We start from the raw sequence: 15870 nt of genomic DNA on the forward strand, positions 1-15870 counted from the left end.
TCCCACCAGGGTTGGGAAAAAAATAAAAATAAAAAGGTGTTTCTGACTATTCCAAGACATATCATACTGTTTTTCAAAGGGAAAAAAAGGAAACAACATGCTATTGTATTTTCTCCTTGTCCCTTCACTGGATTGATCATGGCTTCCTAGTGGCTTAGAAATGGGCGTGGAAGAAATCTCTTTCAGTGGGAAAAAAAACAAATGAGGCACTTTCCTGGTTTTATCTAGGAATGTCATATGTGAATTTATTCCTGCTGTTAGCAGGAGAGGCTGCAGCAACAGTGAGGTTGAACTGGAATAAGGGGCACGGCTGATGGTCCAGCGTTATTCCTGCCTCCCTGTGTCCATCCTTTTGGCAGCAGCAGAGGACCAGAGACAGCTCTTGTGCCTCTCCTTTGTCTCTGCCAGTGGACGTGTGTTTTTTGGCTGAGGGAGGATTTTCTCCCTGGAAATGCACCGTGGGATGGCTGTTTGATGCCCAAAACCCCAACCAGACTGGCAGGCAGCGCAGATCCATCCTCCCAACAACAAACTTGTGGTGCCTCTGGGTTCATTTATTTTTATTTTTTTTTTGAACTCATGTTATTCTCCCCAAAAGAATTGTGTTTCCACGCTGGGAATGTGAATCAGGCACTGTGGTGGTGATTAAAACCCTCCTTCAGCCTTCACAGTGGTGCAAAATTCACTTAGAGGAGTCAGGGTCTGAGCCCAGCCCTTCCACCCCATGACAGAGGGAAGGGGAATCTACAGCAGGGTGTTTGATATGCACAGAGCTGGTGTACCTTGTGACAAGGACCTCAAAACCAGCACAGTGAGATTTCAAACTGCAGTAATTCCATTACTGACTTCTATGGACCTTCCAGCTTTATATAAGCTGCCTTTTTCAATGCAGTGCATCCACTGGAAAAAAAAAATAAATAAAAATCTGCATTAGGAATGTGTGTTATTATTCACGTAGCTGCTTTTGCTGTGTTTCAGCATAAAGATTAGTCAAGCTTCTTGTAAGTATTATGTATCATCTTCATTTCAATTTCCACATTGCATCTGTGCTGCTTCCACTTGGCTCAGTGCAGGAGCAGGCACGAAATGTGGCAGTACAAATATATTTATGTGCAGTAATAAAATGTTAGGCAACAGCCAGCCACAGAATAAAAGTGGTATAAGGGTATTATGTGACCATATAAGTCAGGCTTGTATTTCTTTTAAGTTACTTACAAGTTTTAAGCCAACCAGGATTTGGTATCTGTTGATTCTTTCTTTTTTATCCAAACAACAGAAAGCACTTAATTAACAATACAAAGCTCATAAGCAAAACAACATAACTAGGAGAAAAAATAAAGTCTGGATAAGCACAGCAATATTGGGCAGAAATTAACTTCAGTTTTTCCCCACAGTGTTGCTGGCTGTAGAGCTTGTATCAGTAAAGTAAAATAAATATAAAAATCCTCTAAAATGTACACCTATGCATGAAGTATTTAAGATGAGCTCACATTATAAATTAAAACCTCCCGAGGCCTTACACTGAAATATTAATTTATTTCCTGTGCAGGGCTTTGAGTCATGATGTTTTTATCTGTTGGGATTATTTTAACTTATTTTTCCTCTCTGCTGTTCAGTGAAGCAAGTCATTAGCATTAAATTACTGCAATGAACAGACTCCAGATTTGCTGCAGGTAGTTTACAAAAGGGGACACACCTCAAGCCAGAAGGAAAATAAATGGTTCCTCAGCATAGTCACCAACCAGGAAAACTTCCATAAATCAAAGTTTGGAGGAACTGCAGCTGTCCATACATCATATTAGGGCTGGGAGCAGATAACTAAGGTGTGTCCATCCTCCCTCCTTTCTTGACCCAAAAAGGGCAGATTAAAAGGGCAAGGTGATAGAGACATTTTTGTACCTAGCTGTCTTTGGCTGTAAAAAAAAAAATCCCCCTAAGACCAACTCACACAGGGAGAATTTGAAGCAGCCATGTAGATTTCCAGTAGACGTATGTCTGAGTTTTAAAAAGGATTTTAAAATAAATAAATAAGTAAATAAACTCCCCAGCATGGATTTAAAACCATGAACTCTCCAGGATGCATATTTTTTTGGATCCATATATTCCTAATGGAGTGAAAACCAGAGGCCAAACCAGAGTGTTTCTCCTTTAAAGAGAAATTAAGTAGCTGTTTTATGTTCCTTGCAGCAAGGATTTGCTATGATGCACAAATCTTTCTTATAGTACAGGCAGGAGGAGTGCAAACAAAAGCAACCCACTCCCCATAAAAAGAGAAGAAAAATTTAAATTACTTGTCAGTGAACAGACTAGCTCAAACCATCACATCTGTAACTGCTCATTCCTAAATTTATAACAATCAAGGACAAAAAAAACCTCGAGGAAAGCTCCCAGGAGAAAGTAAGTGAACAATCAATCTGCTTCAAGAATGAGCAAGATGGGGGAGAGATGCTGGAGTTTTCAAAGGCACAGCTTCTCCTGTTTTAGAAAATGGGTTTGGTGGCTCTTCTTTGGACATCATGGTCCTGTAAAATAGTTCTACACTGCCCAGCTGTCATCTGTCTCTGGTCCTTCCTGCTGGTAGCATTTCCTACCACTTCTAGGAGCCAGTTAAAGTTTACATTTTCTAGGAAAATAGAGCTGTTAAGATTTATTGCATGTCTTTTTGCATACCTGACAAGCGTTTATTATCTGTCCTGTCTTTTGGATTCCCATGCTTTAGAGCTTGTAGATCAGGACATTTGCAATGTCTCGAAATAAGTGTTGCCAGTAGCAAATCTGCTTTGCTTTTCTTTTAAAATGTGATTTTTGTTGATTTTCTCGAATGCCTGTATTCGTCTGCCTGACTGGGAATACAGTCATCCAAAACAGAATGGGAGCATTGCAAATATACACAGATAGAGAAAAAAACCTGCAGCTTTTCCTGCAGTGCCACAAAATCTTTTCTTTCTTGACACATCCTGGAATCTTTTAACTGATACAAGCATCTCCAGATGTAAATTAAAAGTGGCTAGTAGGAAAACAGGAGAGCAGTGAGCCAGACTAATATTAAAAAATTATACTATCATGTAATTGGACCTGCAAGGCATTTAATAGATTTCTATAGTGTGATTTAGCAAGCTCTGCTATTTATTAGGGAATTACTAATTACTATTACTAATTACTGTTACTAATTACTATTACTCTATATTTCTATTGGAGAATTACTAATCCTTTTCAGAAGCTGAGTATGTGCAATCCAGGAACTGGACACCACATCCATGGGCCACCACGTTGTTGTTGCTTGGTGGAGCTTTGTGTGTCAGAATCAGAGGATGCTTTGGGCTGGAAGGGACCTTAAAGCTCACAGAGACACCTCCCACTGTCCCAGGCTGCTCCAAGCCCTCTCCAGCCTGCCCTGGAACACTTCCAGCAGTCCATCCATCAAATCCACCTCTCCCCAGTTTAGGCAGGAGGCTGTCCTGGGAGACCCTGTTGAAGGCTTTGCAGGAATTTTGCAGAATTCCAGGGAAATGGCATCGATAGCTCTTCCCTTTTCCATTGGTGTGGTCACTAGAGAGGGTCAGGCAGGGCTTGCTCCTGCTGAGGCCGTGCTGGCTGCCCCAAATCTCCTCCCTGTGCTCCAGGAGCCTCAGCAGAGCTTCCAGAGGGTCTGTCCCATCATCTCCCCAGGCACTGAGGGTGTTCCCAGGGTCTTCCTTTCCACCCTTTTTGAAGACAGGTGCAAAGTTTCCCTTCTCTCAGTCACCTGGGGTCTCACCTGACTGCCAGGATTTCTCCAGTGTCATGGGCAGTGTCTTGGCAGCTCCAGCCCCAATTCCCTCGGGACCCTGGGCTCCATCCCACCGGGTCCCACGGAGCTGAGCACACCCAGGTTCCTCGGCTGGCCCTGAGCAGGATCTCCCCTTCCAGTGGCAGAGCCTTTGCTCCCCAGTGCCCATCCTGCTCTCCCTCCCCTGGGGAGGGCTGGGAGGAGAGGTTCCCATGGGAGACCGGGGCACAGGAGCTGTTGGGTGCCTCAGGCTGCTCCCCATCCCCTGTCTCCAGCTTGCCAGAGTCGTTTAGGGTGGGGGAAAACACCTTCTGTGACCTTTCTTTTCTCTTTAGTGAAGCTGTGGAGTGTCCTGTTACCCCTTCCCCCTTTCCAGGTTCATTTCCAGCTTCCCCTTGGCCTTCCTGGCCTCAACCCTCCACAACCTCTTAGAGAATTTAATCTCTAGACTCATCCCAGGTCACCTGTCCTTGCTTTCACCGCCTGTGCATTTGGTTTTTTTCCCTTTCCTTTGGCCAGCAGGTTCCTACTGGCCCACGCTGGTCTCTTGCCTTCCCTGCCCAATTTCTTCCTCCTGTTTTTCAGCTGGCAAATGACCCAAGGCCAAAATTGAAAACTGAGTTGTGGTGTGACAGCAACAGCCTGTGGTGATCTCCTCACACTAAGGAACCAGCCCTAGGTGGTAGCTGTGATTTACCCTTTCCAGAAAGCAAAACAAAACTTAAAGTTTTACCATACACCATCCTTACAACGGGAAATGTGATTTCTGCATGTTCTTTTCAGGAACATGCAGACATAGCAAAATTTATTTTCTGTTTCAAAAAGAAGCCTTGGGTCATTGAGACACCCACATTTAAAATATTCCCTGCAATTTGAGTTAAAATAGGGGTTAAATTTAAGTAAGAGCAGACTCATTTACAAAGAGGCCACGATATCGACACAATAACATCACAGAGGTCAAATAATTGTGATTCCAGCTCTCAAATACACAGGCCTCTGCCTCTGAGACCAAAGAAACATCTCTGTGAGCTGTCACCATGGCCTTTCTAAAGGCACCTACTAAAGAAAATACCACTGTGCCAGTAAGAGAATATTTGATATAAGGACCCAAAAACTGAAGCATAAATATTTTTTAAGGCAAAAATTAACAGTCAAATGTTTGTTTTCCTTGGCAAAACATTAACCTAAAAAAGTTTCAAGTCACCCAGAATATTTCATGACACTGAAAGCAAGCATATGCACCATTCCAGTCTGGGAGGTTTTATTTTTGAGTTACATTTAGTTAAGCCAGCTTTCAGAGCATTTCACTGAAAAATGTTAATGTTTCAAGTAAAAATAGAGTAAAAAACAAAAAGGAATTGCTCAGATGCAAATTTTTTGGCGATGGGCAATAAATGGGAGGAGGAGGAGGAGCAATAAGTGGTCATTCTGGTCTTTAAAAATATTCTTCATTCCAGAGAAATATTCTTTAAAAAAAAGAGAGGATATCATCCCTCCTGTGCTTAAAGCCCAAGGGAAAATGCTCCCACTGGTGGCTGCTGGCAGGAAACCAGAAACCACAGTAATTTCCAGCACTTCAGCTTGTGCACAGCCTGCTTCCACCAGGACTCACTGCTGAGCCATCAGCGTGAAAATGGCAAAATGAACTGACAAGTTTTGATGTGCAATGAGCTATTTTTTGCTCAGAGGACAATGCATTTAGGGGAGATAATTCCTTCCTGTCCTCTCCCCCCAGCTTCGTGGTGCAACTCCAGTAGTGTTTAAAATAATCTCTCCAAGGGGAATGTACTGAACCAGAAGGGGCTCTCCAGCAGAAACAGATTGTAGCCTTAGGATCTGATCAGGAAAAACACTGTGCACACACTTTGCTTTTACATTTGTGAGTCATCTAATTGAAGTTAGACCTGCAGAGATGAGTGCTTCCAGGATTTGGCCTTTGGCGGTGGTGAGGCAGCTCAGAGTCTGAGTGGAGGTGTTTTACAGCAGCGCTCTGCTGGCAGCTCATTTTGGTGAGGGTAGATAAATCCAGAGAGTCTGAGCCTCTCCAGGGTGTTCTGGTCCTTGGCTGCTGCTTGGTCCAATGATTTCCTTCTCCAGTTTCAGCCCTGCTTTGTGAAGTGGCTGCAGCAAATCTTTCTGTGTGTGTTGTGTGTGTGGGGTGGAGGAGCCCCAGGTGTGTTCACAGAGCTTTGTCAAGTCCAATGCAGTACATCACAAATCTCTCTCAGGATGTAAGAAAGCTCCTTCTCAAAACTGTGTCAGCCTTTAAGGGTTTTAGCCTGAGCTGCTCTTCTTGGGAGGCTGCCCCAGAGCTGGATCCTCTGAAGGATGGGGATTTTTTTTCCTGATTCTTATCCTAAATTTGTTTGGGGACAACTATTATCCATCTCTTCTTAAGCCAGCCTTGTCCCTTACCTCAAGTAGCACTTTTCCTTCACCCATGGTCCCCTTCAGTTCTCCCCTGTGACTTTCCTCAAGGTGCATTTAGAGAGTGCCTTTGCTGAGATAAATGTTAGCCCCCATCTCTCTGAGGTGCTGGATTCTCAGAGGAACTCCTGGCTTGTCTCAGTCATGAGCCAAGGTTGGGTTTTGCACCAGGTGCTGTGCTTAAAGTTCTTGAAATAATTTTTGCTGCCACTGCTGAAGTCATTTCACGTCTTGTTATTCCTGCTCCAGTTACCTGTGGATCAGGAACAGGGAACACTAATCACTTTAAGATTGCACTTCACAAAAAGCCAGGCAGGCCAGCATTTTACTTCAAACATGACCCTTTTTATAACTTTTTATTTCCCTTCTTTTTTTCCCCCTCCCGCTCTCCTAAATGGAAATTACCACTCTGAGAGTCTCGACTTATTGCAGAAATAATTGGGCACGTTGACACATTTTAATAGGACAGATTTCAGTGTCACAGTGCAGATCTGACAGCTTCATCTGGCCTTACATCTCGTTCTGGGCCAGCAGGGCAGTCCATACCACACTGCCATAGTAATTAATCAGCTCAGGGCTTTGTTAGGGTCCCTGTGTGGGTATGAGCTGCACAAAAGGATTTGCTGACTTAGCTTTCTAGCTATAAAGTAACTTGACAGTGCCCATTCCATTCCCAAAACAAATGACTGAAACCCAGAAACAGAAGCAGATTTAGAAGCAGGTGTGCACTACTTCAGGAGAAAAATAAGTGCTGTGGCTGAAATCTGTACAACCACTGAAATGGCTTAATCTTTGCTTTTGACTTATACTTCAGAGCTAGCTAATGAAATCCTTCCGGCTTTTTGAGGTTTGACTGCAGAATTGTGATGGCTTTATTTATTATTTAATACTACTCTTGCCTGCCACAGCCTCATCAAATATTTGAATTGCTTGGGTTTGACTCTGTGTGCCACAGGGCACAAGGAGCAGGGGGCCACCAGCTCCACACCATTTTAATCTGCTCAAACTTTCAGTCAGGTTTGATGGCACAGTGAAAAAATCCTGTCTTAATTCAGGTGCACTGCACTGTGCCTGGTGACAGTCACAGGGTGGGGATAACAGCACATGCCCTGGCGTGTGTGCTCCCTCCCCTGCATCCCTGATGTTCTTCCTCCTTTCCCCCAGAACTGGGAACTGTTCTTGCACTACCTGAGCTGCTTTAGTGCCAAAATTTTGAAGTCTGTCCTGGGAAAGCGGTGAACACCTGCAATTCCTGTTGAGGACAAGAAGCGAACAAACGCCTGGCATTTCTCTTCCAGGTCACCTTTCAAACAAGTGCTTTCCACTAAACCCTTTTTGCAGTCTTTAGAACCTTTGAAAGCACAATCTCTACTGTCAGGTGCTTTCAGTTCCTCTTGTTTTCTTGGTGGTTTCACATTGCAGGGACTCCCAGAAATGGAACAAGGGGAAGGTTGCAATCAGTCCACTTCAGAAGCAGACAGATATAACCTGGAGCTGTTGCACATAAACCCTTGGGGTTGTTTTTAAGTAAATGGATTGAAAGCTCCAAGGAAAGTAGTGTGACTTTCATTTTTTAGCATTCTCTTTAAAGCTAAAGTACCTTTAGTAAAATTAAAAGATTTTCAAATGTAAACCTCCGTCCCATTATTTTGCACAAGCTCTGCTGAAGAAAACTCTACTTGCAGCCTCTTGCTCTTCTTCCCCTGATACTGATGGGGTGGAGGGGTGAGGAAATGGCTGTGTGGGGGCTTAGCTGCTCACCACAGCTGGTTACTATCTTTCCTGGTTAAGGAGAGGGAAAAAAAACAGTACTGAACTTCCCTCTTGGTGTCTTTCCTTCTTGCTCACAAGTAATACCTGGCTGGTTTAAAGCACTTTGTACTTCCTTAGCGTCTCAGGAGTATTCAACTAAGTTAAAAGCTTACATCCTGAAAAAAAAAAAAAAAAAGGGTTATGAAGGTATTTTTTTGTGTTCTAAATTCCTGAGCTGTACATGAGGCAGGACTTCTGCTGCCATGTGTAACACACTTGGAGAAGTAAGAGGACCAAAGTGTTTAGGGATGCATGAGCCTCACCTGACGCTGCTGGCCCCAAAAAACCCATGAAAGGATGCTGCAGAGCAGGTTTGACCAAACCCTACAGCTCACATTAGCAAAAATTACAGGGCTGTGTAGTTTTCCTGTTCAAAACCTAGTGTGACAAGTTTTGGGGTTTTGGGGGGTTTTTGTTTGTTTTTTTTTTTTAATTAAAAGGTCTTAAAGTGCTGTTGTAGGAACTTCTTTAACCTCTGCTATTCCTGTTTATAGAAATGTTGGTGTGTGGGCTTGATAGCTGTTCAATCCTAACCTTTGCTTCAGCAGCTGACTTTCAGGCACTCTGTTTCTCAAGATTAATACCCTCTTAATAAAAATAACCTTGTCTGCATTGAACTCTGCTTAAATGTGGGTATCTGAAAACAAGTTGAAAATGGCTTTGTGAATGTTATGAGCGGAATGTATAAAAACAAAAAATAGAAATAAATCCTAAAATAGCATGGAAAACGTTAAAACATTTTCTGCACCTTTGTTTACACATTAAGAAGGGATATGTTCAAAGAAGCCAGTGGGCAAATGCTAGGGGCTGTGCTACATAAATCTCTTCTCAAGACAGCCTTTACCACAGCTGAATAAATGATATATGGTGGGTACAGATAGAGGTGGATGCCAGTAGGAAGGAAGGGGGAGAAATTCAGGTCTCTAGTGTTGCCTAAAAACAAAGGAAAACTTTTCAGTGTTGAGAGTGGTAAGGTAAAAAGGAGTTCTTCAGTGAAAGCTTGCAGGTACACAAAGTTTAGGTATGCATGTGAGTGATAGAGGATTTCAATTTTAATCACAGGATACAATTTTAATAGGGTTAATTAATTAGTAAATATTTAATAGGGTTAATTAATTAGTAAATCTAGCAGGTAGATCCAGTAAGAGACCAGTTGCCTTTGGGTCTGTCCCCTGGAGTTGGTCCAGGGGGTTTCTTGTCTTATATTTTGCTACAGCTCTAAAATTCATGTGAAAAACGAAGTATCCTGGTTAGAAGTTCTCTTCTCGAGAATGAGACTAAACAGAATTTAAAGAAGGTGTTAGAAAGGGTTGGCTTATGATTCTGAAATGTGAGAGAGGCCAGGAAGAGTGCTAGGAGCTATACAGCTACATGTTATAAAATTCCCCAGGTACACGCGAGGCATCCCTGGGGACACCGAAAGCCGCGTCCTGTGCGTGCTGCGAGTTCACTCCTCAAAGGGGTGGGTTTGTGCTTTGAGCTGAGGGCAAAACACCCTCCCTTGCCTTGTCTGTGTTCTGCCTGCAGTGGCTGAGGAACCCTGGCCCCCAGCACGAGAAGAGGACGCTCTTTGGGGACATGGTGTGCTTCCTCTTCATCACCCCGCTGGCCACCGTCTCCGGCTGGCTGTGCCTGCGAGGAGCCGTGGACCACCTGCACTTTAGCAGTAGGCTGGAAGCTGTTGGCCTCATTGCACTCACTGTGGCACTCTTCACTATTTACCTCTTTTGGACCCTGGTAAGTATCAGGGCTTTTATTTAACCCACAGGAGAATAAAAAAGTGGGGGAGAGAAAACTGGAAAATGAATGGCATTGCTCCTGCTTGCCTCCTGTGCTGGTAGATGCAGCCTGCAGGAAACCTCTTGTTTCCACAGCATTCAAGCTCCCTGGAACACCAGAAAGACAGTTTGCTTCAGGGTGAGGATTCTCAGATCCCAAACACCACTGGGGACAGCGGGAGGGAGGCAGGGAAGTCGCAGGGAGGAGTCTGGGACAGATGCTACAGGAGGGAGTTTCATCAAATGTGATGTGCAAAGGGTGAAGGCACAGCACACACACACACACAAAAAAAAAAGATTTAGGCAAACAACTTGGCTGCCACATTTTATTCTAATGCAACATCTTGCCAGTTTTGCAATTCAGGAGTACTGGATGTGGGGGAAGCCCAGGTCTGTAGAAACAGAGCTGCCTTTGCAGTGCAGGTTAAATCGCATCCTGCACCCCGGCACGAGTCACTTGCACGCCAATCCATCCTGAGAGCCACTTGTTCTGTGCCAGGTTGTTGAGCTGAGATAATTTACTGTCCCCAGGGCACTGACAGGGCCCAGCAGAGACCTGAGGAACACAGGGGACAGCTGCCAAAGGCCAGGTTGATGCTGTGTTTGACATCTCACACCTCTTCCTGTGCAGTGGCAAGGGCAGGGTGGGTGCAAAGGGGCAGCAGTGCACTCAGATGGTGCCAGGCTGGTTCTGCTGGGGCAGAAAAAGCCCAGCCTGCCTCCCCTTCCAGCAGATTTGGACCAGTGTAAGCTGCTGAGGAAGGTGGCATTTCTAAAAAACTGCATTGGTGGAGCAAGAAGCCCCCTGTGCTGAGGAAAAGGGGATGGATGTGAGGGGAGACACAGAAACACCACACTTCCTCATGGGTGTCTCCAAAAAAGCCATGAAAGGGAACATTGCATTTACACATTTGTGAGCCCTGTCTCGCCCACAGAGGAGGGAAAGCTCAGAGTTTTGCCTTTCCAGCCCTGTGCAGTTCACCTCTTTGTTGTTTCTGCTTTTCTGTCAAGCAGCAGCACTCTCCTGAGACAGGCCAGGTACTCCAGCAGAGAGGCCACACTTGTTTTTCCTGCAGTGCTGGGTGTAGATGTGCCTGGAAGGTCTGCAGGCAAATATTGTTCAAATTTCCTTTGGGTACAGCTGCCTTAGAAACCAAAATGCTGAACGATTTACCTAAGAGACTTAACTCACCGTCACCAAAATTGTTGGGAGGGGTAAAAGGAATTTTTTTAGGTGGACTTAATTAGCTGTGACACATGGACTTGTCCAACCTTGCCTATTAAGACTACTGCAGCATCTCAGCTTTGGTGCCTGTCTCTGGGTATTTCATCTGCAGAGTAAGAAGCAAAAATCCCTTCTGTCCACTTTATAAAATTTACCCCTTCCAAAGCACACAGAGAAATGTGCTGCTGGCTCTTGGAGAGCATGGCAGTGATAGTGAGCCTGATGTAAATGCATGCCTTGGTTGATTGAATCAAAATTCAGTATCTTTGATTCTCCCTGGGTTGTGGACAGTTGTAATTCCAGTCTGAATTGTTATTTAGGGCAGTAGGAGATGGATGGGCTAAGGAAGCACCGTGTTCACCTGGGAAGGGGGAGGCAGGAAAGCCTTTAGGGGGCTGAATCACCAAATAATTCGAGGCAAAATAACCCTCCCTGCAGTTATGGAGGAAAGCCCCAGCTCTCCTTGCAGGAAGGAATGGTCCTAGACACAGAAATGTTAATTTCATCCAATTCTTCAGCAGCACATGCCTTGTCACTTTTGGAAGTGGGAGAACCCTGCCACACAGCTGTGGCTGTGCAGGGAAAAGGTTCAGTGCTGCGGGGTAAATTACAGACAAGATGATACAATATCCCTTTAGGTCCTGGGGAAATTAGGAGAACTAAAACTTGGTTTTACTTCCAGTAAATTGGCTTTCCAGCTCTGGAGGCAGAAGCTGGCATACAGATTATTTACACACCACAGTTATCCCAGTGAGCAGTGAACAGGAGGGATGCTATTTTTTAGCACCCCAGAAGCTGTTTTATCCCTCCCTCTAAAGCAGACAAGTTATCCATAAAACACTGCTGCTTTTTACTCTGTTGTTTTAACACACACCAAAAGAGGTTCTCACAAGAAGGAAGACCTGGACAGAAAAAGGAGGTTGATACTCAAAGAATTCAGGGCCACACTTCATTTTCTCTTGTATAACATGCACACCTGGTTTAAAAATGCAGCTCTTACTCCAAAAACCTCACGTTCTGCTGCTTGAAAACCCAACCTGAACTCTCCTGAAGCTGTCACTGCATTTCACAGGGTGTCCACCTTTGCAGGTGTTGGGGTGTTTTTACCCTCCTCAGTACTCCAAGCAATTTCTGCTGCTCCTGCAGTGTCTTTTGAGGAAAGATTTCTCATATTCCTTCATACACACTGCTCCACAGAAGATGCAGGATGCTTTCCTCCATGGGGTGGAGGGGAGGTTGAAAGTTGGGGGAATCAATCTGAGGAGCTGCCTTTGCTTTTAAACTTTACTTCTAAACTGCTTAGTAAATCAAAGAAATATAGGTTTTCCTCAGACAACTGTAAAAAGATCTAATAATAAAAGAAAAAAAGAAAAAAAAAAGCATTCTCCTTGTAGGAGATCATTGAAAGTTATGTTTCTTTACTTAAAACACCCTTTATGCAGTAAGGATACAGTGCATGGGTCAGCTCCTGCCCACAGCCCAAGGACAAAACAATCATCACTTGGCACATTTCTCTCAAAATTTACATTTTGGTTTTAGATTTTTTGTTGTTGTTGTTGTTTTTTTAAGCTGCACATATGCATCCTCTTACACAGCTACAACTCCCACAAAAGCTTGGCTGCCACTAAAACTTGGTGTAAACTATTTTTGAAAAACAGGAGGCAGAGCTATCTTGCATCTCCACAGCAGTCACTCATTTCTCTTCCACAATAAGGCTGAAATTACCTGATAACAACAACAACAACAACAACAACATGAAACTTTCAGAGACAATCTAAACTGAGACACCCATGTTGCCAGCTCATTGCCTCTGTGCAAGCCCAACTTTGATGCACTCAGCAGTAAAATATTACAATGTAGAACACACAACCCTGTGTTCATCTGCCTGCAAACAATTACACTGTCAATTTAGCAACCTGAAGCAAGGCAGGATATCCCAATTTTTATTTTTTTTTTTCCCATGTGTGCCAGCCGCTCTTGAGAAAGGCAGAGGCAGGATGTCTGATTTTTCAGGCTGTGGAAAAGGGGAATGAGAGATAAAATAGGCACAGGCTGCTTTTCTCCTCTGCTGTGGCACCTTGGGGCTTGGTGGGTCTCTCTCTTCAGCAGTTTTCACCCATTTTTGTCCCACTGGGAGGTGTTTGGAGCCCCAGATGGCTCCTTGCAGAGGGTGAAGGCAGCTTCAGGAAGGTGTCCCTTCTGTCCCCAGGTGTCCTTCAGGTACCACTGCCGGCTGTACCACGAGTGGCGTCGGAACAATCAGCGGGTGATGCTCCTCATCCCAAAATCTGCCAACGTCCCCTCCACCCAGCAGTCCCTGCTGGGCCTGCAGCCCCTCAAAAGGAGCTCCAAGGAGACAATCGTGTGATTTGGGGTGGGGCTGTGCACTGGAGGTGTTTCTTTCTCAGACTGGCCGGGGTCGGGGCAGCGTCCGGCACCCAGGAATGTGCAATTTGGATTTATGGACCGACTGCAGAGGGAAAAGTCACAGCCAGAATCCAAGTCATGGATGCTGAAGTCATTTGTGGCATTTGCTAAGCTGCCAAATGTGTTTAGTTTAGCAGGGACCCTATGGATTCTGCAAATGTGTTAATTCTTGCGTCATAGAGTGATGCAAACTTTTTTTATTGTTTAAAGTATTAAACTATGGTAATTAACAATGCAAAACAGGTTTAAAAAGTGCTTTGTTTTTATGATTTCTTGCTCCTACGGTACTGTTTCTTTAGGCAGCTGGACAGTAACCAATGTTTCTTTCTGCTTCCTAAAGCACAGCAATGGCATTTCCTCATTTGATTTTATCTGCAGATCCATGATACAAATGTTTTGATTATTAAAATTTGTGTGTAATGAGCTCTAGAAATTGACACATTATTTAAATGCTACAAAGTGATTAGAAAATCCTATTACCCATTTCCTATTTGGCAGAGAAGGCCTGACAGGAAGATTCTTCAGTTATGAATCTAGCAGGCACAAGAAAAATTAAAAAATTAGACAAATTGCAGCAATCTTCCTATCAAAAGTATTATAGTACACAGCACTCAGGACAAAAAAAGAAAAAAAATGTACTTTTCCATGAAGAAGCACCACATTCTTCAGTGAGGTGCACATTCTGCTGGTGTGAATTCAAACTTGGCCAATTTATCCTGCATTTACACCAGGCTGAATTTAACTCAACAGCTTACTTTTGTATAGGGAAAGCTCTGCATACATAATGAATGAGATCATCAGATAAGTTTTAGGAAGCAGGGACTCATCTTGCATGAAGAACAGCATTACTTTAAAGCAGCAGAAACTCCAGCTTGACAGGTAGGATTTAGCAGAGTGTGTGCAAACCCTGACCTCTCATGGTAGCACTGAGACCAAAAAAAAAAATTAAAAACATTTAATACACAGTCTTCTGTGGTGGCCAAATTGAATTTGGAGTGTAAAGATCAGACCTTATTCCGGGGTGGCTTTATCTGCTTCCCCTTGGTTTTATGCCCACTTCATTCAGCAATTCTTCACTCCCAAAAGAGACACACTTATGTGGACAGATTTATTTTAAATAACTATACAAGATCTCATTACCAAATGCTGCTAGAATTAAAAATCGATACAGAGCCTCTCTGAACAGATGAATTTCTTAGAATTGTGTATGGATGGCAATACCACCACGTGCTCTGTTTTCCAGACACTGCAGGAATTGAAAATCAAAAGGAAGTCATAGCAGGAAGGATAATAATTTGTTATTCATAATGTTCAAGGTATTATGGGTATTTGCCATCAGACAAGAAGTTATTTGATGTCTTGTGCGTGCTCTGTGGCAGGGGTGGGAAGAAAGCTTAGTAGACAAAGCCAAATCTGTTAAATTTATTTATTCTGTCTGTGGACCAGTCTAGCTGTGAGCATGTTATTTAACAATGTTCCGTGTCAGTCATGGGGATCGGAGAACCATGGGGATATACAGCAATAACAGCCTCATTCCAACAGAAAGGAACTCACACAACCAGCCAAGGTGTGTAGTTAAATCATGAACCTGCAGACTCGTCTGACAAGGCTGGGGTTGCTCATGTTTGGCTGTGAATATCTGCTTCTCTTCCGGAGAAAACGATACAAGGCTCTGAAGACAAGGATGTCACAATCTCTGTGAGAGCCTAAAAACCTGTAGTGCTTTATTTTTCTTTTAATACCTCTTCCCAAAAGTCAAGAACTGTTTGGAATGAAGACTGAATGTGCATTTAAGCAGAATTCCAGATCAAAAATAAATAAATAAAAATATCTGTTGGCCGGAGCAAAGAAATAAAGCAAATCGAGCTGGGTCAGGATGCTGTCAGTGTTTTAATGCCCACACACATACATTAGGTAAGCTTTCTTCAGAACTTTATTACTGCTCTTGAATTCCTTGAAAGAATTTTTATTCCTAGTGACTGGTATTGTTGCCACTTTGCCTCATGAAACCAAAAATTGGAGTGATTCGGAATTAAGTGGCAAAACATTCAGGGAAACATTTATTGAAGTGAAGCTGCGAGGTCCATGCACGGAGATCAGCACAGTGGCTTGGCTCAGCTCATCTGTGTTATTTCAGTTTTGGTTTTTTGGTCTTTTTTTGTCTTGTTTTTTTTGTGTGTGGAGACATTTTTATTTACCTGAAGAAGGCACATTGAAGCAGAGAGAAAAAGTATGGTCCAGTTTGGCACATACATGACTAACCCAGTTCCTGTGCTTGGTGCAGCAACACTTGATGCAGAACTGCCTGGTGAAGCCACCAGCAGTAGTGTCCCATGGATTTTCTTAAGGAAAAAAAAAAAGTGGCAGGAAAGATCCAGCCAGACACTTACCATTGCATTAAACCCATGGAAACAAAAAACAAAAACACAAAA

At 43.6% G+C, this 15870-nt stretch overlaps 1 protein-coding gene across 3 annotated transcripts in view; it reads left to right on the forward strand.

Moving 5' to 3' along the window:
- The window catches only part of MARCHF3 (membrane associated ring-CH-type finger 3), a 57007-nt gene extending 43146 nt beyond the window's left edge, over positions 1–13861 (forward strand). For all 3 annotated transcript variants that reach the window (XM_086867324.1, XM_023945061.2, XM_086867325.1), the window contains exons 5-6: positions 9536–9745; positions 13221–13861. In XM_086867324.1, the coding sequence (XP_086723450.1) occupies positions 9536–9745; positions 13221–13379 (369 nt within the window). In that variant the 3' untranslated portion in view covers positions 13380–13861. The remainder of the gene's footprint in view (positions 1–9535; positions 9746–13220) is intronic.
- The last annotated feature ends 2009 nt before the right edge of the window (positions 13862–15870 follow it).

Source organism: Cyanistes caeruleus, chromosome Z, assembly GCF_971803275.1.
Source record: "Cyanistes caeruleus chromosome Z, bCyaCae1.hap1.1, whole genome shotgun sequence".
NCBI lineage: Eukaryota > Metazoa > Chordata > Aves > Passeriformes > Paridae > Cyanistes > Cyanistes caeruleus.